The following is a 27,076-nucleotide window of genomic DNA, read 5'->3' as shown; positions in this document are numbered from 1 at the left end:
ATTGATGAGCCACAAACCTCACTGAAGCCTTTCCAGGATCCAGACAATACCACAAAGTCATCAAATCTGAGTGAAACACCTCAGACTGCCCTCAGCCAGCACCTGATTGCCTGAGAGAACAGCAGCAGCTCCTAGTGCAGCACCAACCCTCCCTGCCATGAGCACTCCCAGCCATTCAGACCCCTCCCAAGCATATTCAAACCATTTTGCCACATGATTTATTTTCATGTTTCTAATCTGGCAAAGCAGGTCCAGCCAAATGTTGATGACTCTTCATGCCACTAGAGGAAGAAACCCTGCTACAATGAGCAAAGCCACCACTGGTGTATTTCAACATATTAAACAACTTGATATTTAAACAAAAAATTGTATTTAATGAATGACAGCATGAACTAGAGTGTATGTGCACAGTGCAGCTGCCAAAGCATCAAGTGAAGCAATGTGAACCAAGGCAACAGCTAAACCCAGCACTGCTCTGGCTTCTAGAGAACTCTAACTCTTGCTATCTCAGGCTTCATTACTACAGCCATCACCAAGAAAGCTATTAAATAACAACCAGGCACAGGTAAACATCTGGAATTCTATAATACAAAACTATGTAACACATAAAATGGGAGTAAGGAACGAGTGAAATTTCCAGAATTTTGTGGTTCTCAGACCCAGCCTTACCAGTCCACATTGACAGTCTGCTTATTCACTGAATACCCTCTAGAATAAAACAGAAGCAATTTTAAAAAAATATTTAAATATTTTATTTTTAAGAGCTGTATGTTCCCGGTTCCTCTTCATTGCATTCAGACTTCTTTTTCTGCAAGTGCAAAGCACACAATTAGAAATATTTTGAAAGAAAGACCGAAAACAAAAGAAGAAACTACATGACATGAAATCACCATTCAGAATCACAGGCCACGTGCCTGCCCAATATCCTCAAGTATTCACATCACATTTTAGATTAAATGAACAGAATTAATGTATTTTTAAGGTCAGATATGGCTTTGTGTGTTTTCCTACCCCACAGCAAGGAGCAGCAGTGACAAACCACAGAAGACTCAATACGAATTCACCCATTGAATCCCACAGGTCTGCTGTTACTTACTTGTGACTCCAGAGTTAAGGTACTCAGCATGTTGCTCCTCAAACAAGATTTTAAATATCTGAAGTTTCCCCTTGTAGTTTAGTGACAAATTAGAGGGAAAATGTCATTAATTCCAGTTCTGCAAGAACTGCTATTTGCTTTGCTCCTATACATGCTGATTTATACACCAGGCTATTTTTTAAATTCGATGTTAAAAGTATTTCAGCAAATAGCTTTTTAACAAGGTTTAGATGAATTAACATCTGAGAAGCAGCTGCTCTCTTTTCCTTTTCCTATGCTGACAATCACCAACTGCAGCCTGAGTGCAGGAATGGTCATTTTTCGTTTGACCACCTGCTGCACACAAAGGACAGAATTTATTTGCTGCTGAGGGGCTGAAAAGCCTCAGAAAATGGTTACATTTTGGCTCTACAAAAGCAAGATGCAGAAACTTTATATAAAATTGAGATTAATCACATGTTTCAGGCAGGAATTACATAACCCAACACAGGGTGATGGGCTACCAAGCCCTCACAGCAGTGTAAGGACACAAATTACTTACTTGTCCACCTGTTCCCTTGGTCCCTCCACACACCACTGGGCACCGTGCTGGATGTGCTCATGTTCAACTCCTCAACTGGAAAAACATTCCCAAGTTATTACACCCGCAACTGATTTTGAAATTTTTTTTGTACAAACCCACGCCTAGAAAGCTATTTTTAGCTGCTGCTGTCAAGATATCAAGCCCAGGTGGAGTCAGGGTGCTCCAGCCCACAGTGTGACAGCAGGAACTGTGTTCTACCCTACACATTTAATGTATCCATTGGTCCCAACTTCTCAGTGCTCTCCAATTCAAAGGCACTAAGTGACTGAACACCAAGGGTCAAAAAAACCTTTATTATTTCGTTCATCCAGGACAAAAAAGCCATACTTACTTCCAACAGATGAGCACTCTGGTGTCACTCAGCTTTCATCTTCACCTAAAGGATAACAACTGAAGTTATTAGAGTCATACACAGCAAATTGTGACCATTTCAAAACTAACTTAAAAATAACGTTTTAACATACATGGACTGATTAGTTATGAGGGAACTTATCAATTATTCCAAACTATTACGTGGAAGAATAAGGGGCAGAAGTAGGCTAGCCTAAACACTCATCAAGAGCTGAAGGAATATGCAGGCAGTTGCCTGAAGAACTGCACCCTAAGCACAAACCGTATCCCCAGTCTGAGCACAGTGAGGTTTGATTGCAGCCAGAGGTATACTATCCCTTATGTGAAGGCATTAATTTCATCAGCTACTTCAACTCTATGACCCTATTTGTCTCCTGTAGCAATGCCCTCTCTCTTCCCCTTTCTGAGGGAGTGGAGTGGTCCTGGCCTCTTGAAGCTCTCGTGTTCTACAGTCGAACAAGTGCTTCAGAAGCCAAAGGCAGACACTAGAGTGGCACTGTCACTGCTTTTATCCTCAGCAAGGTTCTTCCCTCCTCAAGGCCTCCCTTTACTATAGCTGAGGGCAGCCTGCAATATTGAGAGCTGGGGATGTGGTGCAAGGCTCTGCACAGCTCCAGTTGGGAGGCAGATCCCACCATGGGCATAGCATGATCTGACCAGGCAGGGACAACTTCAGGCTTTAGTCTCCAACCCACCACCCACCTGGGTTTCCTCACGGCCCTTGGGAGCAGGAGAGTTATGCACGTTTTGTTTTCTCTGCCATAGCAACAAACACCATGCATAAGGGATACTATATCTTTGTGCATCCTTTGAACACTGCAGATTCCCTGCTAGCCACACTCCTCCCAGCCCTCCCCAGTTAGCTCTTCAGTACTGGTGTTCAGAAGCAACATTTATAGAGATGGGGTGTTCACAGACCACTGCGGGATTGCACAGCCAAGTCCTAACGTGTCAATCATTACCTAGCAGCAATGACACAGTTGGGAGAAGGCCAATCCTCCCTTTTTTCCTTTTCCAGGCAGCAACTATTTAACAGCCCCACTAGCTGGTATGGAGAGTGAAAAAATCTGAAGCTAATTAGCTGATTCCAAAACTTGCTGGTAGTGGAAGAAGCCAAGTGATTCCCCAGAGCAGCATACTTGGATGCATCCTTCCCAACATGCTCAGCCTCATTGAACATAATGGAACAGAACACTGGCCTTCCTGATCATGTCACTGCAGCTGGCAATGATTAACAGAGACATGCAACCCCATTACTGCTCCAGTCCTAAAACTACTCACAGGCCTCAGTGTTTAGCTATGGGGAGAACTGCAAGCAAATCAACACTTTGTATGCTTAATGTTACAATAAAGCCCCATCCACACTGTGCTGTGCTCTCCTGCCAGCACCAGGCTCTGCTCGGAGGGCCTAGCAGTACGCAGATGTATTCTGACACCACACTTCTGAGCTTCAGGTAAGCTTTTGAGAAAAAGTGTATTTCACACACAGATAAAACCAAGATGAAACACAATGCAAGCACTTGAATGTCATTTCTTGTACCCATTTGTTACAGACTGACTTAGAGCAGACATGACTAGGTTTGCTACCACACCAGGTTTCACTACTGCAGCCAGAGCTGGTCTGAGCCCCATGGTTTCAGTCACAAATTGCTTGCTCCAAGAGTGTCAAAAACCTGCTTAGTTCAAGTACGTAGAATGAGGCAGATGTGCCAATAACCCCACGACATTCCTGCAGGTCAGGTATCCAGAGCACAATGGAAAAACTCAAAGTCAGATCTCGAGCAATGGTTTAAGATCACTAGTTCAGGTAGTTTTGCTACCTGACAGCACAGCAGCTGCCAGCAGGTTTGCTACTGGATCCCAGTCCCAGGTAAGGATAAGCCATCACAAAATGGATTCAAGTCACAGGTAAAGGTAAACCATCATAAAAAGCCAAACTGATTTTGTGACAAGGTGTCACTGTGTGACCAGCTGGCATGGGCTACACTCACTGTGGTGTAACCAAAGACCTGCTGTCATTAACTTATGGTGCACCTGCTACTTCAAGGGTTCAGTGGAACATGGAAAGGTGGCTACAGCAGAGGGCAAGGTTGTCCAGCAGATCCCTGTTCACCAGCAAGAGTCCTGCCTGGAAGGTAACAAAGAAGGGTCCAGAAGTGACAATAGTACCGGAAAAAAGTATGCAAAGCAGAACTTTGCAGAACAAGGGAAAACACATTACAACACCTGTGAAATAAAATGAGTATCAGACAAGAGCCAGATCATTCACTGGAACAAGGGACCTTGAAATTCAGGTTCAAGAGCTAATGCAAAAGAGCTGGAGATCAGCATGTCTGGATGTCTAGCAATGTAAGCATGTTAATCCTGGAACACTATAGTCAGGAGTTCTAGTAATGGAGAGTTTAGACTTACATCCCAAGACTGATGAAAAATGAAATTGTACATTACGCTATCAAGATGACTCTACAAGGCAGAAGTACAGAATCTCATCACTGTCAATTAAAGCAGAGGAATGTATCAGGCTTGTCAATCAAAGTTTAAAATAAAGACTACTGCAATGTCCAATAAGCTCTATGAAACTCACAGGGATATTCAATCAAGCACTCATTTATGTCCTCAAAAATATTCTGGATCAGTCTCAGAACTGTTTGCACCAGTAAGTTGAGGTGACTCTCACATAGCACACACGAGGCAAGAGCAGTGGTTACTAACACATTCCCACCAAGCCAAGACTCTACACATGGATGAGCTGCAGATGGGCCACTTCATACTACAGAAAGTTTAAACGTGTTCTTTTCTAGGCACTGAGAGCACTTTGCCAACTACTCAGCTGAGGTTAAGATCACATTCCCTCTTCCCCACAGTGCTCATTTAAGAGTATCTTTGTTACATCGGAACTAAGAAAAATCCACCCAAGCCAAGTTGTGTGTACAGAGGAATCGGGTCTGGAAATCCTCATCTAAGAACCACAGCAAGTTACTTGTTGTCTCTGAATGAGACAAAAGCTTCAAACCGAAAACCACGCAGCTTTGATGCAAGCTCAGCATACAGGTATGGAGTGCTGCACTGTAATTCCACAGTCAGAAGTGTGATGTCAGAATACCCACAGTATAAGATTACATAGAAAGTCACCAAGTTATATTATATTGCTTGTTACCTACCTGTACGCAGTCGGCAATGAGAATCTTGGAGCAAGCAGGAATACTACATCCGGGTCCTAATGTCCATTGCCATTTCTGGTACTACGTTCCTCACAGTTATGAACTGCAGAAATGCTGGCTAAGTGCAGTTATGTAGCAGGCCACTAGTTTAAAGTGTAAATTGTAGTCTCAAACTCCAGCAAGAACTTGCTGCCACAGTAAATGGTTGCCAAGGAGAAGCCAAGAATTTGTCTACCACAAAAATACCACAAAATCTCAAAAGCATTTTCAATTTCTCATCAGCTGTATAAATGATTAGTGTAATATATCTACGCCAGAGGGTAAGATTATTCTGTATTCATTTCTGAGAAAGTGTGAAGACATATGTGTAACGATACCAGTTTCTACTTGCTGCAGTTTTTAGAGCTCCGAGTATCAAAATGGGCTCAATTTTGATAAAATAAGCTAAATTGCAACAGCCAATGTCCTTCAAGTCCAGTACAAAAATGTTATGCGATCCAGACCATCCAAAACCAGGTCTGACCAGCAAAGCACTTTTCTGAATGATTTTTAGAAGATTCAATTATATAAATCTGAGTTTATGAAAGAAGTCCAAAATCTCAAGGAGTAGATCAAAGGAATGTCACTTTCTCACCTCCCACATTTAGTAACTTTTATCAGATTTTAAAGTTGACATGTTTGCCAGCTTTTAAGACATCATCTTTAAAAGGTCTTGAAAAGAAGTTGGCTAGTTCATCATATGCCTGTTTAGTACATGCAACTCAAAGCAGAACTTGTTTTAGAAATTCTGCTTATGCAGCTACAACAAAGCCAGATTTAACCAAACTTTCAGATCTTTTGAAAACTGCCAAATCTTTCAAATATATTTACTAATCATGGTTTTGCAGCTCAGCTATTTTAATACCTAGCAACAGTAGCTTACGTACAAAACAGGGGTACCCAAAGAAAAGCTCTGTAAGGTACAAAGACAGCAGCATCCTTCACTCTTCCAAGTTACAGAACTATAAAAGAACATACTTTAGGATATGCACCAGCATCTCTTTTAATTAAGAATGACATGTAATCTGAAAAATAAACTGAAAATATTAATTTAATGTTCACGTTCAGAATTCCCCACCTTGGACACCTTCACCTTTTGAGGGTGTCCCATGAACACCCTCCAGAAAAGATATTGTTTGAAACCGCTTCAATAATGCAAATTGCGTCGATACTGCTCATTTGTAAACTATCCAATACAAGTAACTTCCAAATACTTGGTCTGCAGTTTAGGAACTGCCAATTTGGAATTTCCTCCTCTCAAGAGCAATTCATTGTTGTAACATGTTATCGACTCCCAAACTTTTCTGGGTAAACAAAAAGCATTCACCAAACAAGCTGAATCACTTTTTAGTGAGCTTCATGTTCCACGTCAGTGTTACCTGTATCAGCATTTCTCAACTTGCTATTGTCATTTAAGGGGTAACAGTACTTCAAGAGGGATCAGACATCTGTACCCTAAAACCCTGCAATCTGACACTTTAGGTTTTAACCACAGGGAAAATTTAGCAGAAAATTTAGAATTAGCCAATGCTCAGCACAAGGAATGCAAGGATATTGGGAAGATTAAAGCTATTCACAGAACTCGGGTGGTTGGGGATCATGTGAAGGTACAGCCAAGCTAAGTTTACCTACTTTGTGCCAAGCAGGTTGATGTATCCTGCATTAACACTGAGGTATTTGACACTGGGAAGCCACGTTCCCAGTTTACCTGGTACATTGTAATAACAAGCAAAGCAACTACCTTACCAATGAGTCCAGAATGCTTTGAAATTCTTCTGGGGCTTAATAAAATGAACAGCAAACTAACGAATTCATCAGATCTTCTACAAAAGAACCTTAAAGGGAGTTTATTTGCACTGTGTAGTAGTAACTCTTAAAACTCCAGATTCAGATACTACTTTTGAAGCATTATCTCCAAACATCAATAATAAAAAAGCGATAACCATCATGCAAGCAAGCTGATTGCTGTATTTTACATACAGGATTTTAGGATTTGCCCACCAGCTACACAATTGAAGAACAGTTCCTGAAGTCCCCATAATACAAATGATTGTATTCTGAACTAGGCAAATTAGTCCACTGTTAGCATGAGGACATAAGCAAATTAACCTTAATCACTGAGTAACACTTCTGGTCTTTTTGCCAAGCAATTTCAGGCAGGTGTACAATATGGAGCAAGGCCAGATCCTGTAATCTCAAGACAGCTTAAGAGCATATAAATATCACATTAACAATCCTTTAGTGAGAAAGTCAGCCAATACAAGGCATTCTATGAATTTATTTTAAAATAACCATTGCTAGTCTTCTGCTTAAAGTCTTTAAAAGATTCCAAGCAGTAACTGCCAGGGTGGTAAGTGCTACCATCCCACCACCCATAGCTAAAATATGGAATTCATTACTGCACCGCTTGCAGTGAAGCTTTAAATAATGTATCTTACAGCATTTGTAAGATTTCCATTTGCTTCCTTGTTGCAGCACAATTACTGCTCAAAAAATCTGCACCTACTTCAAAGTTCGGCTACAATTTAACCCAATCTTTGGCTACAGAGGCACTGTGGGAAGAGATCTCGCTCTTCACTGCAGTTCCACACCCTGGTCTAGGTCCGACCTCAGCTCGAGGCTTTCAGGTTACTGTGGCAGGTGTGGTATTTGGCCTCGTTTGTTTAACCACGACTGGCAAGAAGAGTTACTACATTTAGTTTTCTATTTATTTCAAGCACAGTAAAAAAAAGGTTGGTACACTTTGGGAATTCAGTGGCACAAGGTACACTGCCATCAAGTTAGGGACGTTATACATCAAAAAAAACAGCTAAATTTGATTTTGAAACACTGCATTACATAATTAAATTGTACTCGCCCAAACAGACCACTTACAAATATTAGGTCAGTAAGTTTCTAACATCCATAAAAACGTAGCTTTCTTACTAAAATGCAAGAATTAAGAAGTCGGTGTCTAAACAAGACAGACAAAAACAAACTGGAATGAAACTACAGGTCACATCTAAAATCGGGGCTTTTTGTTTGGGGCTTCATATTCTTCTCTCCCTCTACCATATCCTGCTGGTGTTCCAGGCCCCATTCCTCTAGGACCCTGGCCACCCACGGGCCCCGCACCTCCCTGCCCAAAGCGTTCAGGACGCTATTGGAACAGAATTAACAGTTCATTATAAGTAGTTGATGTCCATGTGTGTTAAGTATATATTTTTAGAAGGTTCCGTAGTCAAGGTTCGTCGATACAATCACCATTGAGCCGATCCACAGGTACCGGGAACATAGAAAGGAAAAAAGGGTAATTTAAAAATTAGTTTATTGTAATACATGCCTTGAGGTATGTTCCCACTTGATGCATTCTCATACATCTGTTACAAAGAACAGATCCTCCCTGCAGTGCTAGAAATGTAAGCATTAGTGCAGATGTGAATTAACAACTTTTCCAAATGAGCTCTAGCAAAATTTTCAACCAAGTTAATGCAAATAGCTTGTGAACGTCTCACCTTTAGTGCAGTAATCACTGTAATTTCCAAATAAGCCTAATGAGAGAATGCAGCTCCAGTTGGCTGAAGCAGGAGCTGACATTCATCAAATGTAACAGAATGCCTACTCACCAGGACTGGCATGTGCTGTCTAGAGACCATGTGCTTTTCAAGATGGGGTTAAGACTACAGTCTGCTGACTAAACTGCAGAGGCCTTTGGCAGTACCAAAACTCATTGTGAGCACTACTGCATTGCAAGAAGAAAAAAAAAAAAAGTGAAAAAAGCTACTGACCAGTGCTTTACCTAACCAACGCAACTGCTCAAGCAAAGACTGGCACTTGTTCAAACCCAACGTACTTCGGAGCTGCTGGTGCTGCATCAGATGCAAAACGTGTTCCAAGCACTCAGTGTTTCCAGTTAGAGCTATGCACAGAGGGTTGTGTGCATCCAGGCAGTATCTCCCTTCCCACCCCCCACCTTCACCACAAGCTCTTGGAAAATTCACAGCTTCACAGCAATTGAAAAGGTTTCACACCAAGGTATAACAGCTAAGTTACTCTGCAATAAAGCAGAGACTTCAGGTCTATTTACTAGTACCTCTAGTTGCATGTACTTTGTTCAGTTACTGTATTACTAGGTGTGATCAGCACTCAGCCTACAGAAGTTACACATTATGAGGTCAAAGGGAGCTTTAAATTTTCATTTCAACCAAGGTTCCCACTACCGAGTCACAGAACAATGGTAGGTGGTTTGTTACAAAAAGTATCTGCAACTGAAAATGCACGCTTCAGATCTCCTGACTTCTGAAAGTCAGCATCAATCCTTCCAAGAAAGGAGTTTCACAAATATTACTTAGGTTATTTCTGCCTAATTCATGGCAGTTTCAGCTCATCTCCAGTTCTGTTTAAAGGTATCAGCCCAGGAACTGTGACCACATTGTGTGGCAGAGATCCCCAACCTAAGAAACTCCAGGCAGTTAATCCACCTCACTGTCACATCTTTTGACCAGATCACATTTCAGGTATTACACAAGTTTAACATGCACCTGTACCATGGTTTTCAGGAGAAAAATGTACATAGTATCCACCACACACTGCCTAACTGCTCACAGGAAGCTCAGGAACTGCTTATTTATCAGTAGGTTATTGAGATACCTCAAGGCCAACAGCACTGTCTACTGAATCAATGATGCTCTGGGAAGTTACCATTCCAAAGATATGTTCCCCAAAAAGTAAAACAGAAGATATCTGACAAGCTACTATGGTAGCTCAGCTCATTAAGCCAGAGGCCTAAACCCACCCAAAAATCATTTAGTTCAGCTTGTGCTACGAGTGTACACCCTTTCAGGAGGGTGAAAGCACACTGGTATTGCCACCTAAGCCAACAGATTCCCATCCTGCCCATTAAACACTTCTGTCATCTACATCCATGGTGCTTCAGTGTAGGAACACCAAACAGGGCCAAGCCCAGCCACACATGTAGTGTGCCAGAAATCAGTACAGTCTGGAAGCATACCTCGAAACAGGAGATATGCTGTAGTTTTAACAGGCTCTACCTTTGTGTCATGCCCAACATAGGAAAACAGACTGGGCTATCATTCCTTTGGGAGACAGGAACCACAAATGGCTACAGTCCAGGATAGCTGGAACATGCCTGAAGCTAAAAACCAGCATTACTGCTCTTCTACAGCCACATCAGCACAGACTAAGGGATATGCTCTTTACCATTGATAATTTAAGTTAATGTGCTGCTGGAACAGACCTGAGCGCAGATTTTGGACTGAACAGCACACCCAGACCAACAAGCATCCAGCCTACCTAGGCTTGGAAGGGCCAAAACAGTGTTACACATTCGGAAGGAGAACAAAAAATCTCTTGTCCATCAATACAGAACATCAGATAACTGAAAAGCTACCACATTAAGTATTTTGATGAGATTTGTCAGATTCTCTAGAATTCATAAAAAATCCTTCCAAGCCTAACAGTGACGCAGAATTTCCAAAGTCCAATGAAGTCAGTTAACTGCAAATATGCTTACGAGCACATTTGAATCCACTTAGAAACAATTTCTGAGTGTGTAAGCTACCATTAAGGTTATCAACTACTGTAGTGCTACACACTGCCACGTTGTCCTGTGTTAAACACCTGACAAGAGAGTCAGCAGTTAACAGTGACATTTCCACAACCATCCGAACACTGGAGAACTCATTCCCAACCACAACAACTCCCTTGTGCTAAGCTAAAGCCACCACAGGATACGTTACCATGTCACTTCCCATCATAGAACCACTCATGGCTGCTTGGCCAACTCCTGGATTAGCTTCATAACCTATGCCGCCACCACCTCCCAGAGGTGGAAATTTCTGGGCTGCTGAAGCATAAGGATCTAAGAGAGAGAAATATATAATCATATTCTGACAATTTCTAAGTTAGTCACACAAACTAATTACTTAAAAGGTTCTTTACCTCCCATGTTCATTGTGGCAGCACCACCCATTCTCATGTCTCGCTCCCTCTGCATAGAAGAAACAACTTTTAACTTGAATCATCAACCACCAAAATTCAAACTTTTCAGGAGACAAAGCACATGTACAGCCAACTACTGCCACTGCCCATACACAGACACAGTTAAATTGCCAACCCAAAGGAAGCAAAACACAGCAATCTTGAAAATACATCTGCAAAATTCCCGAGCACGGTAATGTAACCCAAACCCACCACACTGCCACTTACTGGATCCATGTAACCCATTCTACTATAATTCTCTTCCCTCTGTCTTCTCATCTGCTCTTCCATCTCCCGCTGACGGATCATCATCTCCTCCTCCCGCCGGCGACGCTCCTCCTCCTGCCTGGTCATCAAAGCAGTTGTTAAACACCAGGAGTGGAGCACACTGAACACCAACATCAACTGCTCCAGCAATATAAAGGCACTGAAAGATTACACTTCAGAAAAAAACCCAAAAACATACTCTATGATGCTCAAATATTTGAAGAGAAACTTACACAGTGGTTCAATTTCGCAAACACAAACTGAAGCAGCAATGGTGTTTCTTGAAAAATAAAAACTTTCATATGTAAGTAATTGAAAAAAGAAAATGGTAAATTTAACTTTGAATAAAATCCCATGAAAGCCAAACTAACCTCAGCTGAATTTCCTTGCGTTTCTGCATTTCTTGATTATGGAGTTCTTCCATACGCCTCAGCTCCTCCTGGCGCCTCATGAGGTCTGCAGGAATGAATCCTGTGAGCAGCTTTTCCACACTATGTCCCATTTTTACCTACATCTGAATTAGATTTGCCTCAGCTGCACTGTGGCAGAGAAGTACCTCCCAGTGTCACTGTTACTGGATTCTAAAACTGACATTCTAAATTCTATGTCAAAAATTTGACATTCTTAGAATTTATAACCATTCTTACCAATACATCACTGAAATAAATACCAAAAAACTACCAGTTCCTCTTTAATTCCGAAATTCTCAAGTTCACAGTTAGAAGCATGAATTTCCTCACTGAACCATTAAAGAGCCATATATTTAAGCCAGCATTTAAAGCAAATAAATAGTAAGAATACAGAACCCATTACCTTGACGAAGGAGGTTTGCCTGATGCTCATGATAAGCATCTTCCATCTCACTTTCAAGTTTGTCCTTGGCATCTTTCATGTTTTTTGCCACTTGCTCTCTCTGCTGCTTTTCCATTTCATCTAAAGATTTCCACCTTTGAGAATATTCAAATTCAAAACTGCCAGGCTGAGCAAAACGGGGAGGAGTCTCTCTTTCCCTGCAGAAAGAGCGGGCAATCATGGAAACTCAAGGTCAATGCAAGATCATGAGCAAAATGACTGAATTATCAGGGAACATCAAGGGCACCCTGAAAATACCTGACAACCACCTCGCTGTGATGGAACTGCTGCATCTTACACACTCAGCAGCACTGAACACAAATAATTATCACAGCTGTATGGACACTCCTGCACTACCACATACAAGCAAATTTTCAGAGTGCTACTGCTTTTTTGCCTAATTCCTAACTGTCTTTAGACACTTCACTGATGACAACTGCAGGTGCAAAATCCTCAACAAGTCAGGCCTTTGCCCAAGCAGGCACAATCAAGGTGGAGTTTTCCTGTGCCAAAGCACTCTGTGTCAAAGGCAAATAAAAGCCTTCACTTTCAGGTAAATAGTTCTAAAAGTGCCCGAGGGCCAGCAGGTTGTTTTGTCACATAAATAAACTCGAATTTAGGATTCAATAATTTATGGAATTAAACTACCAAGTTCAAAAGCTTTCCATGCACTACCAATATGAACTACTTCAGCGGTTTGGAACACTGTATTAATCCACATTCTTCTCAAAGCTGCCTCTAAACCACTTACAATTTTTGATCAAAGCAAGGAATTTTGAGCACTTTCTAAGCCAAGCAAGACTGACTGGATCTCCCTCCCTGCACTCCCTTTTGTGATCTGGGAAAATACAAAATTCCTACAACAAGCAGGTTTAATGTACAGATTCCAACACAAAACTGCTGTTTCAGAAAAGACTTCTCTTGGCTCTTTAATACTCCTCTAGACTCTTTGTTCCTTTATGCCAGTAGTCAGCTCAAAAGGCAAATCCACATACAACAAGTTTATAGTAATCATGGAATGAGTTATAATTTTACTTTGTTTCTCATTTCAAGCCATGAATGTAAATTTCCAAGTTCCCCATGGGATCATCAACCCGAGACATGCATTCAGGGAGGTGACAGCTTTTAACAATAGCATGAAACAGTTCAAGTCTGATTTTCAAGTTTCTACACAGACCAAAACCATGTGTCGAGCTGTTATTTCTTTGTACTACAATGTAGAAAACTACTTGTGTAACACTTAGTGAATATACTAAACAAATCATTGTTACTTTAAACTACGAACAAAAAAAAAAAAAAAAAAACAAGAACTGGCAGTAAAACCGAAAATCTAAAGCCTGTTTCTGAAAAATTTTCCATACTCCTCAGTGCCAAGGACAATACCACTTATACCACTTAAAACATCATTAATGGGCTCTTTATATCAAAAGACAGTGCCTACTTTTGATACATCGGATTCTTCTGAGCAAGCTTTTCTGGAAGACCATCTTCATCATCCAGTTGTTCCAACGGTTCCACAATAACTGGCCTGGGAGTGCTGAACAGAAAATACTCGTTTTACTCCTCTAAAAGCCCTTATTCTGAAAAACTAGAATCCTACAGTCTTTATTCAGCTTAAAACTAAAAGATCCTGGCAAAGTACTTACGTTGTCAACAAAAACACCCCCTCAGTACACCGTTCAAATGCTTTCCTCGCAGCTGGCTTTGATGCAAACTCAACAATGCCTTTTCCTGTTGATCTACCTCGGTCATCTACAATCACAACAGCTCTTTCCACCGGACCGAACTGGGAAAAAGCCTCCTCGAGCAACTCGTTGGACACGTAGGGTGAGAGGTTCCGCACCGAAAGGGCTGCGGCGTGAGTGGCAAAGCGAACGCGGAGCTGCCGGCCCCTCATGGGGGTATCGTCCAACTCTGCCTTCGCGATTTCTGCAAGAGCTCTAGATTCCTGGCGGAAGGGCAAAAGCCAGTCTTAGAAAACTAAGTTGTACATCACCACATCCCGAGAACGAAACGGATGAACACACAACAGGAATGCCTACCAATTTAATGAATCCAAAGCCTTTCCCCTTGTTGATAAAAACCTCTCCCGGCTCCCCATATTTGGCAAACAATCTTTTAAAGTCTTCATCTGTGATATCAGCAGGCAAATTCCCAACAAACAACCGGCAGCGCTGTGTGTACGTCTTCTCCCCGGGCCGCCTCAGCAGAGAGAGGTTCGCTTTAAACCCCTAAAAGAATCAAACCAGTTCGAGCCATCACTGAGTGCTGCACACAGAACTGCCGGGAGCCCCGGAGAACACAAACCGCAACCCCAGGACCACCCGGGCACTGCGAGAGGATCCAAACCGCAGCCCCGTGGCACGGCGAAGAGACCCAAACCGCAGCCCCAGCAGCGCCGGGGGCACCGCGAGGAAACCCAAACCGCACGCCCGGGCACCGCGACGGAACGCAAACCGCAGCGCCGGCCCGCCCCGGCCCCGGGCCCCGCTCGCTCCCCGCTGAGGCGCCGCCGCCTCTCCCGCTCCTCCCCTCAAGATGGCGGCGCGGCGCGCGGAGCGGCCGCCATCTTGTGCCTGAGGGAGGTGTGGGGGGGCCGTGACTCACCTCGTCCGACAGCTTCTCGCTCCTTTCCACCGAGCCCTGCTGTGCCCCGAGGCTCTGCTGGCCCTGGTGCTGCTGCCCGCGGCCCCGCGGCTCCCCGCCCGGCCCGCCGCGGTGCCCTGGGCCGCCTTTGTGCGGCCCCTGCTGCGGGCCGCCCGGCCCCTTGGGGCCGCCGCCAGGAGACTGTCCTTGTCCTTTCTTAGGGCCGCCGGCCGGCGTGGGGCTGGGGCTGGGCTTGGATTGTGGCTGTGCACCCGAAGGAGACGAGGCAGGCGCCGAAACCGGCGGCTGCTGCTGAGGCTGCTGCCCCGCGGGAAGTGCAGAGGATGGAGGCGCTCCCGCCTGGCTGCCGGTGGGTCCCGCCGTGGTGGCGGAGGCTGAAGAGGATGAAGAAGGCGGAGCAGAGGTGGACGTGGGCGGCTTCGGCGGTTCGGGCTTCGGGCCTCCTCCCGGCGGACCGCCCGGGCCTTGCGGGCCGCCTGCCATCGGGCCGCGGTTCTGTCCCATGCCCATGCCGGGCGGCGGCGAGCGGAAATCATGGTTGGGGCCGCCGCGTCCTCCACCGCCGCCACGCCGGTGAAAGCCGCCGCCACCGCCGCCACGGCTACGGAAGCGATCCCGCGACATAGTGTAGCGGAGGGAGGAAGCGGAGATGAGAAGAGAGCTCCGGCCGCGGCGGCTGCTACTGCTCAGCGCCCGCTGCGCAAAATGGCGGTGAAGCTGGACGGCCTCGCCGCCGCCTTTGTCCGCCCCTAATATAGTATCCCCGCCCCCGGAAGCCCCCCTCCTCCGCACCAGCCAACCACCGGCAGCTCCGGCTATGACTGACAAGCAAAGTCACCAATAGGGTGTCGCAATCCCGCTAACTCTTTGATCTCATTGGTAACGAGTCTGCCCTCTGTCCATTGGCGCGTTTGACCGTCGACGTTGGCACGGGACGGTCCGTTAACCCCCCGCGTGCTGATTGGGCAGTTTGAGCGGCGGGAGGCGAGGTCACGGCGGGAGCGCGGCTCGTGATTGGCTGGCTCGGCTGTCAGTCAGCGGGAGGCGTGGTCCGGGCGCGGCTGCGCGGCGCCTCAGGGCGCGCTCGACCCTGGCTGCGGCTGGAAAAATGTCAAATAAACGTAGTTTCAATTACAGTTCGTGCTTCAGCGCGGCCGGAGCCTTCGCTTCAGCTTTGAAGCGCAATCTGAGATAGAAAATATCCGATTTATGCAATCAAGGGTGGTAGTGGAACCCCTGCGCCAACATGGGGAGTCACGTCGTATCAAAAGTCGGGCAGGGAAGCACCTAAAATGAGCCCTGATTTGGAACAGCGGTTAATTTCCAGAGGCCCTAGAAAAGCAGGACCCAGCTTGGTGCGAACAAAAAGCGATGCCCGCTCTCCAAAATATCCACGGTGCGTTGTGAAGTGAAAAATAAAGCGGCTGTACCAAGACCACAGTGGTTACAGTCCCGACATTCCGTGTCCCATTACAGAAAACAGACCAAAAGCACATTCCAGCTCTTAAGTGTCCCTGGTTTCAGCAGTGCCACGCGGGAGAAACAACATGACACCAGCACGGTGTTTTTCTACCTTCCCTTCAGCAGTGTTTCCTTCCATCCCCCTCTCAGGCTCCCAGGAATGTTTCACATTCAGTTTCAGGTCTGAAATAAGATCAAACGCTGTGTGAAACCCAAGGGAAATTCCCATGTGATTTTCACAGACCTGGAACCCTGTGCCAGGCCTTTCCCACCCTCACAGGGAAGAATTTCTTCCCAATATCAATCTAGCCCTTCCCTCTGGCAGTGGGAAGCCATTCCCCTTTTCCCTTGTAAATTGTCTCTCTCCATCTTTCCTGTCAGCTCCTTCAGGTACTGGTAATAATTAGGTCTTCCTAAAGTCTTTTCTGCCAGCTGAACAATCCCAATTCTCCCAGCCTTTCCTTATAGAAGAGCAACAAAAGATTGCTCTGTGGCTTTATACATTTTAAATTAAAAAGGAGCCACAGATTGATTCTGACCCCGAATTAGTGTTATACTGGCTCTGGGACTTCAGCCACTTCCAAGCACTGCAGGATGGAAACTCCAGGTTGTTTTAAAATGGATTCTGGCCATGGCCCTGCTGCCAGCAGTGAGTGTTTCCACCACGAGGTGTCTCAGAGGTTAAATCACTGCAAGAAAAAATTTGGGACTGGCTCTTACCACACACAAACAACTAGCATCGCCTTGCTGTCACATCTGCTTCTGTCTCTTCAGGAAACAAATAATAGTGAGTGGGAAAGGGTTGAGTTTGCCTGCGTTGTGTCTTAAGTGAACTGTATTTTCAGGAGCTACTAATTGTTATCATTCTTTCAAAGAAATAAAGAGTATACTTATTCTCCTAATTCTGCAAAAATCTGCACAACAAAGATCAGAACAGAAAAAGGGAGGGTGCAGCTCAGATCTCTGCTCTGCGTGACCAGGGACAGCACCCAAGGGAAGGGCTGGAGCTGTGGCAGAGGGATTGATGGGATGTCTGGGCAGGACCAGGAGCTGGACTCGATGACCCCTCTGGGTCCCTTCCAACTCGACCTATTCTGTGATTCTATGACTCTATGAAAAATCTATACAAGAATCTGTAGAATTTTTCTGAAGTCTGCAAAGTGGCTTTGAATTTCTCCAGATCTAGTAGAGGCCAGGGAAGGGTCCATGTTTTGCAGCTGCAATATGAGTGTTTATCCTGGTCTTCAAATCAGAATAAAACTGATGCCTGAGCAGGATTTGAAGTAAAAACAACCTCTGCTAACAATCACCTGTTTTGTGAATGCTCGTGCTGGGCAGCTGGCTGGTTTCATATAAAAACAGACACTGAAGAAGAAAGCTTGGGATGTTCTCCCCACTATGTTTCACTGTAAACAAATATATCCGAGACTTGAAATGCTCTGTGACACCTGGGGTAAGAGTTGAAGTATTTCTCCATCCTTACATTGATCTGTTTATTGGGATGTTCAGTGCACACATATATTAGTTCTGTTTAATAGGGGCCGTTGAGAGAAGCAAAAAAGGAAGAATGCCAGACCTTCCTCACCCTCAAAATATTAATCTATTTAAAAATAACACTATTGTCACTACTTCTGAGGATTTTTCATACTGTACAACTGATCTAAAAATTGAATTAAGCCATGGTGAGAAGCAGTCTGTGACTAATGAGGAAAAGACCTTGGAGGAATATGACAGGAAATCAGGCTGATACAGAGGTGCCCAAAGTTCTGAATGTCTCAGCAGCCACGAGCACAGGATAATCCTCAAGTAATCCCTGTGTGGAGCTCAGCAGGTGATTGATTCAGATACATTTTTTTTCCCTAAACTATTTCCTCCTGTTATAAACATAAACACAAGACTGGCAAGGAGAAATCTGAATTATGTCTGTATTATTAACTGCAGATTGTAGGAGGAACGAGCAGCGTGTGTCCAAGTTGCTAATTAGGAATAATTACCCCATGAGGTTCTGTAAGTGTCCCAAGTACAAACAAACAGAAATCCCACTAACATCCCTTCCTACTGAAGAAGCAATTAAACATTGTGAGGAGATTCCATGTCTGCACTCTCTGGGCATTCCCTGGAAATTTTGACCCAGAAGAAAACAGCTTAAGGGCTGTGTGCACAAATTCCAGTATGTCCCAGAACTAGAGGTGCTCAGGAATTTTAAGAATCAGGAAGCAAAGGGAGGAGTGGGAAGGGAGAGCAGGGCAGGGAGGCACCCAGAGGGTGCAGGGTAGAGTCCTTGTCCTGCTGCAGGCTCTGCTAAACCAAGCCTGTGGTGCTCTGGGTTAAATCTGCCTGGAAGAATAGGGATTCCTGCAGAGCATTTCATCATTCTGGGGCTCACCACAGTGCCATGAAGAAGCGTGACCTTTGATAGAATAAAGGAGGAAGCAAAATGCCAATAGCATCACCTGGTATCTGAAGCTGAGGCAGGATTGCAGGAGTGGCCAAGAGCTGCTGCAGAGGCTCTTCAGCAACTTTCCTTGGCACTCAGTGATGAGGGTTCTCCTCTCCCTCCAGTGCTGTTCTCACCTTTTCTTGAGTACAGATTAAATTTGCTCTCCAAGAGGTTTTTCCTCTATACCATCACAAATATGTCTTAAAAATAGAGAGCTCTAAGATCTGTGACTTGATGAGATCACACAATCTGGATAAAGTAGTCTTCCCCTCCTCTTGCTGCCTGTGTCTCCTTTCTCAGCAGTCTCTGCCAGTGGGCAGAGTGATCCTTGGACAGTTGAGCATGCCAAGGCTGTCTTCCAAGAGGCTCCAAGAGCCCTCCATTCCCAGTGACGTTAATTGGAGTTAAGGATGCTCTTTGCCTTGCAGGAACACTCAGCACAGTTGTACAACAAAGCTGTCAATCCAGACATGTCCCTGAGCTGTGGAGAGAAATGAGATAGACATAACTAGAATTTATCCCACTGCCCTACAGTTATCAACATGCATGCCATCTATTCAGAGAATTTAATTTTCTGTGGCTTTCTACTATAAAGAATTTAATTTTGTATTTCTTCGATTAAGAGAATTTAAAACTCTGTCACGTTTTGTCACCTACTGGCCATGGTCCAGCTGTGCCCTGGGCTGCATCCAAAGGAGTCAGGCCAACAGGCTGAGGGAGGGGATTCTCTCAGACTACCTGGGAATACTGCATCCAGTTCTGGTGCCCCCAACATACGGGGAACATGGAGCAAGTCCAGAGGAGAGATGTGAGTTTAATAAAGGGGTTGGAGCACCTTCCTTATGGAGACAGCCTAGGAAAGCTGGGGCTGTTCAGCTGGAGAAAAGAAGGTTGTTTGGAGAATCACAGCATCTTCCAGGATCTGCAGGAAAGCTGGAGAGGGACTCTGCATCAGAAACTAGAGTGACAGGACAAGGAATGGCTTCCCACTGAAGAGGGGAAATTTAGGCTTGATATATGGAAGAAATTCTCCCTTGTGAGAGTGGGCACAGGGTGCCCAGAGCAGCTGTGGCTGCCCCTGGATCTCTGGAGTGTCCAAAGACAGGTTGGATGGGGCTTGGAGCACCCTGGGACAGTGGAAGGTGTCCCTGCCCATGGCAGGGGGTGGAACTGGATGGGCTTTAAGGTCCCTTCCAACCCAAATCATTCTGGGAGTCTGTAACAGTAATAAATATGTGGCAAGAATGGATGTAACTGTTACAGAGAACCCTGTTCTTCCATCTCACAGAGACAAGCAGAGAAACAGATACATCAGCTCTGCAAAATCCCTGCAGTTCTGAGCTGAGCTCTGGTTAATGTTTGGCTATGCATGGAATGCCAGTGGGGCAGAAGGGAGTAGACTCACAAAGCTGGATTGCATAAGGCTGCCATGACTTTCTCAAATATCTGAAGACTGGCAGTGTCTTCTCTATAATTGTTTTTTTTAATACACTGCTATTTCCAAAAGACAAACACAAAAGATGGAACAAAAAATCAAAACCTTTTTTTCTTCGTAACACAAAAATGGTGGAAAATTTAAAATAAACAGTTTTATTCTGCCTTTGGAAAAAGTGATGTAGTCACAGCACAAATTCAGGATGATACTAAAAAGCAGCAACCAGAGTTTATGAGTGGGCCAATACAGATTGAAAGGAGATCTCCAAACAACACAAATGCCCACAGAACTCCAGAGGTTATTCATGTCATTCTTCAGTGACTCTCAGAAGACAAAAATAAAATTAATCCTGCTGTAGCAGCAGGCACTTGAAGAGACTTCCCAGGAGAATACTGCTCTGACAACCTGACACCTATCCCAGACCTTGAGCACAATCTGATTTTGCAAAAGTCTAAGAGTTCCCTTTTTGAAAATTACTTTTGGCATCTTATTATGGCAGATAATAAGATCCAAACATGACAGTATCATGATGGCTAGCAGAGCCTGCAAGCAATCTGGAATGTCTCGTGCAGGTTTTACTGATCTCACCCTGTTTTATTCCAGGGACTCACTTACTTGGTGCCAGTGTGAACTCTCCCAGTGCCCAAGGACCACGGGGCTGTCACAGAGAGGAGGTTTACTTGGGGCAGGAGTTTGGATTTTCTGCAGGGAGACAAGAGCAGATAGAAAAACAAAAGGAAATACCCAAAAGCAAAGAGAAAATTCACATTTCCTTTCTTCTGCTTCAACAAAAGAATCTACCATGAACCTGCTACAAAACTTCTGTTACTATAAATTGGATTTCCCTTCAAAAAACTTTCCAATAAGTCTGTCCTGGTAGCACAAGAAAGGCATGAATATGGCTGGGAAATAGATAGTGACTGTATAAGAAAACCAAGTGCAACAAAGAGAAATTTTCTGCTTGCTCTTATGGCAACCTCCACCCACCAGTCTGATGTGGATGAGATGTATCCATGTCCCAAGAGGGCATTGAGCTGGTCATCTACAGATAAATAAGAAACTCAGTTCTCCATCTGGGTTTTGGGCTTCTGCCATAGAATTTTTTCCCAACAGATCACCCGGTACAAAAAATAAGCTTCAAAATGGTGCACTGACAATTTTTAAGGCTCCAGAATAAATAAGATAGAGTCCCTGATGCAGAGCAGCATCAGCTGTTTGTAACACAGAATTAACTATAAAAGTCTGCATCCCACATCTGCATGTTGGTCACTGTCTGTTTAAATATTTCATGATGTGTACAATGAAGTTCTTTCCTCCCTGTTGACTCTGTGACTTTAGAAATCCAAAGTACTTATCTTGAGCCATGTTCTGGGCTTATTTTCACATTTGCACACCAACAATGAATCAAAACAATTTATTTTTTATTTATATCCGGATTCGCTTTGGGAAGCTGAGAGCTGCCATATTTGGTGTGCAAAAACTGCTGTCTGGCATGTTTGGAAACAAAAGCCTGTGTTATTGAGACTTAAAAAGAGGATGCAAAATAGATTTATAATTATTGTAATTAGAATAAAAGCATGATTGCACTGAACTTAAATCCTGGTCCAAATTTCATACACATGCACAAACCATCCAAACAGAAATTAACTTCATAATTAATATTGGATCACTATTACAAAAAAGGCACTATTAATTATTGATGATGCGTGTGCTTTTCCTGAGCTGTTTCCATCTTTTCCCCTCCAGTTCATGGAGTGCTGGGGGTAATGCAGCATGTACAAATAAATCACACAGAGCTGTGTACGTTACTCCACACTCCTGCACACAGGAGGACCTGCTCCTGGATGTTCTTATCAAGCAGAATACAGAGGGGCATTTGTTTGTACGAGCAGAGCTAGAATATTCTCTTTAGAGTTCAGCTTCCTCCTTTCATCCCACCCACCACCAGACACTTCCTGACATTTCTCCTGCAGGCAGAGCAAGGCAACTGCTTTTCTTTTTTTTTTTTTTTTTCTTTTTTTTTCCTTTTTCAACGGCTGCTCCTTCAGTTATCTGTGGGTGGTGGGGGAAGGGGATGTTAACAGCAAACACAACCAGAGCAAGTCTGGGAATGAGGGGGAGTTTCAGGATGGAAATAGGCCCCTGCCAGCCCTCCTGCGTCTGTGTCTCTATGACTAAGCGTTTGCTTTTTAAAACTTGGCTTTTCTCTTGCCTTGATCCTTGTTGTTTCCAAGCCTCCTGTTCCCCTTTGTCCTGGCAGCCCCTGACATCACCAGCGCCAGGGAAACGCAAATCCCACCCAGCACGTGGAGGGACAAACCAGAGCAGCCCCTGAGCTGGGACACAAACCCACATCCTCACTGTCCCCGGGTCTCCCCTGTCTGCTCAGGGCTCAAGAGGAGACACCAATGCAATTGTTTTTCCCCTGAAATATCCCCTGTGTTTTCTTACAGCATTACAGCCCTGCTTTGGAAGAGTCTGCAGCATGAGAGCTCCTAAAATTAAGAGGTGTCCACAGTTTTGTCCATCTCTGGGACAGAAAAGGCCACTGGCTGCTCATCTCCACGTCCCTTTTCAGTCCATGACAACAACAAGGACAAAGAAGTGCCCAAAGCACCACATGGTTTAGTGGTGAATGTGGTGGTGGTGCTATGCTGATGGTTGGATTTGGTGATTTTAGAGGTCTTTTCCAACATTATCAATTTCATGATTCTCTGTGAGTACAACATCTGCAACAGCCATGTTTTCCTCCACCCATCTCCCAAAGCTGTCTTATTTGGATGCACACTGGAAAGGAAACAAGATTATTTGTTGTTATTAATTCATGTTTGGCCTGAAACACACAGCAGGGGTGTTCCACCTGCAGCTGGAATTCTCTGCAGAGACCCTGTGCTGGAGCAGAGGCAGGAGTGCCCAGCCCCAACCCCCAGGGCTGGCAGGGTTACAGGAGTGCCCAGCCCCAACCCGTGGGGCTGGCAGGGTTGCAGGAGTGCCCAGCCCCAACCCACAGGGCTGGCAGGGTTACAGGAGTGCCCAGCCCCACTCCATACAGCTGGCAGGTTTTCTGGGTGATCTATATTCAGCTGTGCATGCCTGTGGGGATGTGCAAAGATCATTCATCCAGTTCACTGAACTGCAGCCTGCATGTGGAGGGGGTTTCGTAGCTCCTTTTCAAATGTCATTGGTTTAAAGAGGAATCGTCTCATGTAGGATTGTGCAGTAGATTGGAATATGGGCACTCCAGGGGTGAACAGAAAAGCAATTCAAAAACAATAGTGTGGAAAAATCTTATCTTTTCCCTACCTTATCCAGGCATTTATCTTGGTCTGTTCTGCCAGAGTCATCACCACATCTACATATTCTGCAGCGTCTTTTTTAGCCACATTAGTACAGAGACAGTTCCTGTGGAATCACAGAATCATGGAATGGTTTGGGTTGGAAGGGACCTTAAAGATCATCTTCTAAACGCTGCCATGGACAGGGACAACTTTCACCAGCCCAGGTGGCTCCAAGCCCCATCCAGCCTGGCCTTGGACACTTCCAGGGATCCAGGGGCAGCCACATCTGCTCTGGGCATCCTGTGAACCCACAGTCCCCTGTCCTTTCACAGGGAACAATTCCTTCCAAATCTCCCACCTAACCCTGCCCTCTGGCAGTGGGGAGCCATTTCCCCTTGTCCTGTCACTCCAGGTCTTGGAAACAAACAGCCTCTCTCCATCTTTCCTGTTATCCCCTTCAGGCACTGGAAGGCCACAGTCAGGTCTTCCCAAAGCTGGGCCAACAACACCCAAGAGTCAAGAGTCTGAAGAAGCTGAAGAATGAAGAATTTCACCTGTTCTGGTTCCAACATCCTACAGAGAACAGGTTTGGATATCTCAGCCCACACCAGGGTTGATCTGGTTTTAAATGGTGGCTCTCACTGTCACCCCCTCTCCTGTCCATTGTGGCATCATCCTCAGCAAACCTGCAGGCAGAGATTTCCACAGCACAGATTTCCATGGCTGATTTATCACTTGTTGTAGTGACAGGCTTTATTTCTCACAGAATTCTTCATACAGTCATCTGAAAGCATTTCCTGTTGGATGTTGAAAGTTCAGATGTTTCCATCACTCCCTGGTTTACTTAGGAGAATCAGGCAGTGGCACAAAGATATCTGTTGCCATTAAAATACAAGTTCATTTATACCATACTATGGAAATTTACAATGTAGCCCCAAGAAGTCACAGTAGTTTCATCGAGTCTTGTGATGCCACTGGAGTTCTCGTGGCATTTGAGGTTATCCTGAGTGCCTGGGCATTGGCACTGGGATGACATGGAAAAAGAGGTTTGGTCAACACAAACCTGTTGTCCTGTTCTTTTGAGAGTTTTAAAGTTCTTCTAAAAGTTTTCTATGCCTTCTGAAATTTACATATTTCTACCGAATTTTCTCACACAGTTCATATAAACGATGATTGTTTTGCATTCTTCTTTGTGGGAGGAGAGAATTGATGTACAAGTGAAAAGCATTAATTATTAAATTATCACATTAATTATCTCTCTGTCCTTGGAATGCCATGATTTCTAAGAGAGACCTGACAAGATTTCCTAAATGAATCCCAATATTCTGCATCCAGCATTTCAGGCCAGCTGAAGGACAGTGTTTATATAAGGATCACTTCAGTCACCACTGAAATGCAGCTGCAGATCAGCTCCAGCCTATAATTGTGCAAATCAGATAAACTGGGAAGTGGAAATTTCTTTTAAGACCAAATTTTAATTAGCAGATTATTTAATTATTAAAGAGACAAGAACGCATTGTCCTTATCAAATTCTGGGTGTTGACGTCTGACATTGCTCACAATAAAAACCCCTCAATAATCTGTATCTCACATATGGTTTCAAAGGTTTTCGGAATAGGCCATTGGCTACATGTTACATAGTTCTCTTTTAATTACTGTTCTACTGGGTAATGATTCTCTTGCTATTTGTACTAATTAGTGCCACGCTCAGTGTTTCTCTTCTTTAGTGTTGGTGGTTTCTTGGGTCAGTGGTCCATGAGTTGGCAGCTGTGATGTCCCCCTGCCAGAATTACCCTTCACCCCGCTGCAGGTGATTCAGCACAATTGCCAAGTTGGGTTTATTAGTTCGTTCCTCATCTTGCAGCTCTGCCAGATGTCTTTGTGGTCCATCAGCTGTGCATTTCCAGTGTCCACCATCACCGGCACATCCTTCTCCCCAGGCTTTGCTAAACTTCCTCTAGCTCTGAGATCATGAAGCATGTCCAGGCCTAAACCTTAACAAGGCAACTCTACCGACAATAACTTGTTTCTCTAACAAGGCATCACTTAGCTCTTGTGAGCTGCTATTTGTTCCACGGGTTAAACCTCCCTCCTTGCTGACGAGGCTTGGAAGCACACACGCATCAACCATCACAGAACATATTCCGCATTTTGCAGCAGCACAAAAAAAAAAAAAAAAATAATTAAAGTCAGTTAAAAAAAAAAATCTCTTAACTCAAAATTAATTCATTCACCAATGACGCAGCAGAGGTACAATGAGCCGAACAGGTGAGGTGGGCGCCGTGAGGGCGGCGCTGTGGCCTGGCCAGAGGAGCCAGGAGACCACCGAGCACCACCTGCCGCCGTCGCCACAGCCCCGGCAGCCACGCCACGCCACACCACACCACGCCACGATGTCACCACGATGTCACCATCCCCGTGTGCCGCCGGCAGCGCCGTGAGGGCGGCGGAGCTCCGGGAGCGCCCCCCCCGCCCCGGGGCACCCCCGACCCCGCCGAGCCCCCGCCGCGCCTGCGCGGGCGCGCGCGGGCGTGCGGCGCATGCGCGGAGCGGCCCCGCGCTGGGCTGGTCGGGGCAGCTCCGGGAGCAGTGGCCGCGGCCTGGCGGGTCCGAGCCCCCCCCCCGCCGCTCTCGGGGAGCCGCCGGGCCCCCCCTCAGCCCCGCCGGCCCCGCCGCGGAGCCCCCCGGAGCCGCCGCCCCCGCGGAGCGCGGGGGAGGCTGAGAGGGAGTGACCCCCGGCCCCTCGCCCCGGGCTGGGACACTGAGGGGGGGCGCAACATGGCGGAGGCCACGGAGGAGGGGCCCGGCCCCCGCGGCAGGGTGAGTGGGGGGCGCGGGGGGCGCGGGCGGCGGCGGGAGGCGGCGGGCGAGGCGCGGCCCCGCCGGGGGTCCCGCGGGCACCGAGCCGCACGAAGTGCCCTGCCCGCAGGCCGGCAGCGCTGCCCCCTCGGGGCCCTTCGGCTTCCTCTCCCCCAGGGCAGTGTCCGAGCATCACCGCCACGAGCGTCTTGGCATCACTTAAATAATAAACTTGCAGCTAAGCAGGAGCTGTCGTCACCGTCCGTCTCCTTGTTTAAAGCACGATGTCCTTGCTGCTCCTTCTAATTCCAGTTGTCCGTGTCAGGCCAGAGTGAGGCAAGATGGCAGCAGCATCCAGTCTTTGGGTGCTCAGGCTGTAAGCATTGAATGGCTTCTGTTAGCCATGGCCATCCCAGGATTTGGCTGCAAGCCTCGTGTGACTTCTGTTAGCCCCTTCCAGGACTTGGCTGTAACCCTTGTGCCAGTTCCTTTAGCCGTGAACATCCCAGCTCTTGGTCCTTCGTTGTCACAACTTGGGCCATCATTGTCACCTCTTGGTCTGTAAGCACACTGTCCATTCTCATCTATTTGGCATCATAGAATCATTAAGGTTGGAAAACACCTCCAAGATTGTAAAGTCCAACTTTACTTGAAGAATTGCTTCATCTCTTAAACCAGTGGAAGGTTCTTTGTGGCCAACACTTTGTAGCTTTAAGCAGTTCTGAAAA

General features: G+C 45.5%; 2 protein-coding genes and 1 long non-coding RNA gene across 12 annotated transcripts in view; 1 reads left to right on the top strand and 2 right to left on the bottom strand.

Moving 5' to 3' along the window:
- Window positions 1–728: 728 nt before the first annotated feature.
- On the bottom strand, window positions 729–15,689 carry SFPQ (splicing factor proline and glutamine rich). 4 transcript variants are annotated; one of them, XR_012051800.1, is made up of 13 exons: window positions 14,936–15,689; window positions 14,371–14,559; window positions 13,975–14,276; window positions 13,770–13,865; window positions 12,290–12,486; window positions 11,848–11,932; window positions 11,438–11,555; window positions 11,171–11,219; window positions 10,969–11,090; window positions 5,192–8,369; window positions 2,011–2,055; window positions 1,638–1,712; window positions 729–808 (listed from the first exon to the last, which is right to left on the bottom strand). XR_012051800.1 is itself a non-coding variant. In XM_030290431.4 (11 exons), the coding sequence occupies exons 1-10, from the start codon at window positions 15,557–15,559 to the stop codon at window positions 2,035–2,037; spliced, it is 1,803 nt and encodes a 600-aa protein (XP_030146291.1). In that variant the 5' UTR covers window positions 15,560–15,689; the 3' UTR covers window positions 729–1,712; window positions 2,011–2,034. The 4 variants fall into 4 exon arrangements, 1 of the variants encoding a protein (XP_030146291.1); XR_012051799.1 differs by having other exon boundaries at window positions 729–1,712; XR_003963680.4 differs by lacking the exon at window positions 5,192–8,369.
- Window positions 15,690–16,122: 433 nt separating this feature from the next.
- Window positions 16,123–26,078, bottom strand: LOC140680472 (uncharacterized). Of its 2 annotated transcripts, XR_012051802.1 has the most exons (4): window positions 23,575–26,078; window positions 20,887–20,973; window positions 18,850–19,317; window positions 16,123–16,579 (listed from the first exon to the last, which is right to left on the bottom strand). It is a non-coding gene; the product is annotated as an uncharacterized lncRNA (long non-coding RNA). The 2 variants fall into 2 exon arrangements; XR_012051801.1 differs by lacking the exon at window positions 16,123–16,579 and having other exon boundaries at window positions 18,308–19,317.
- Window position 26,079: 1 nt separating this feature from the next.
- The window catches only part of LOC100227613 (zinc finger MYM-type protein 4), a 33,784-nt gene continuing 32,787 nt past the window's right edge, over window positions 26,080–27,076 (top strand). For 5 of the 6 annotated variants that reach the window (XM_030290212.4, XM_030290211.4, XM_012570681.5 and 2 more), the window contains exon 1: window positions 26,083–26,369. In XM_030290212.4, the coding sequence (XP_030146072.1) occupies window positions 26,328–26,369 (42 nt within the window). In that variant the 5' untranslated portion in view covers window positions 26,083–26,327. Of the gene's footprint in view, window positions 26,370–27,076 lie in introns of all 6 variants that reach the window. The other variant, XM_030290210.4, reaches the window with a different exon arrangement.

The sequence above is a fragment of the Taeniopygia guttata genome, chromosome 23 (assembly GCF_048771995.1).
Source record: "Taeniopygia guttata chromosome 23, bTaeGut7.mat, whole genome shotgun sequence".
Classification (NCBI taxonomy): domain Eukaryota; kingdom Metazoa; phylum Chordata; class Aves; order Passeriformes; family Estrildidae; genus Taeniopygia; species Taeniopygia guttata.
This window is presented reverse-complemented; position numbering and strand designations above follow the sequence as displayed.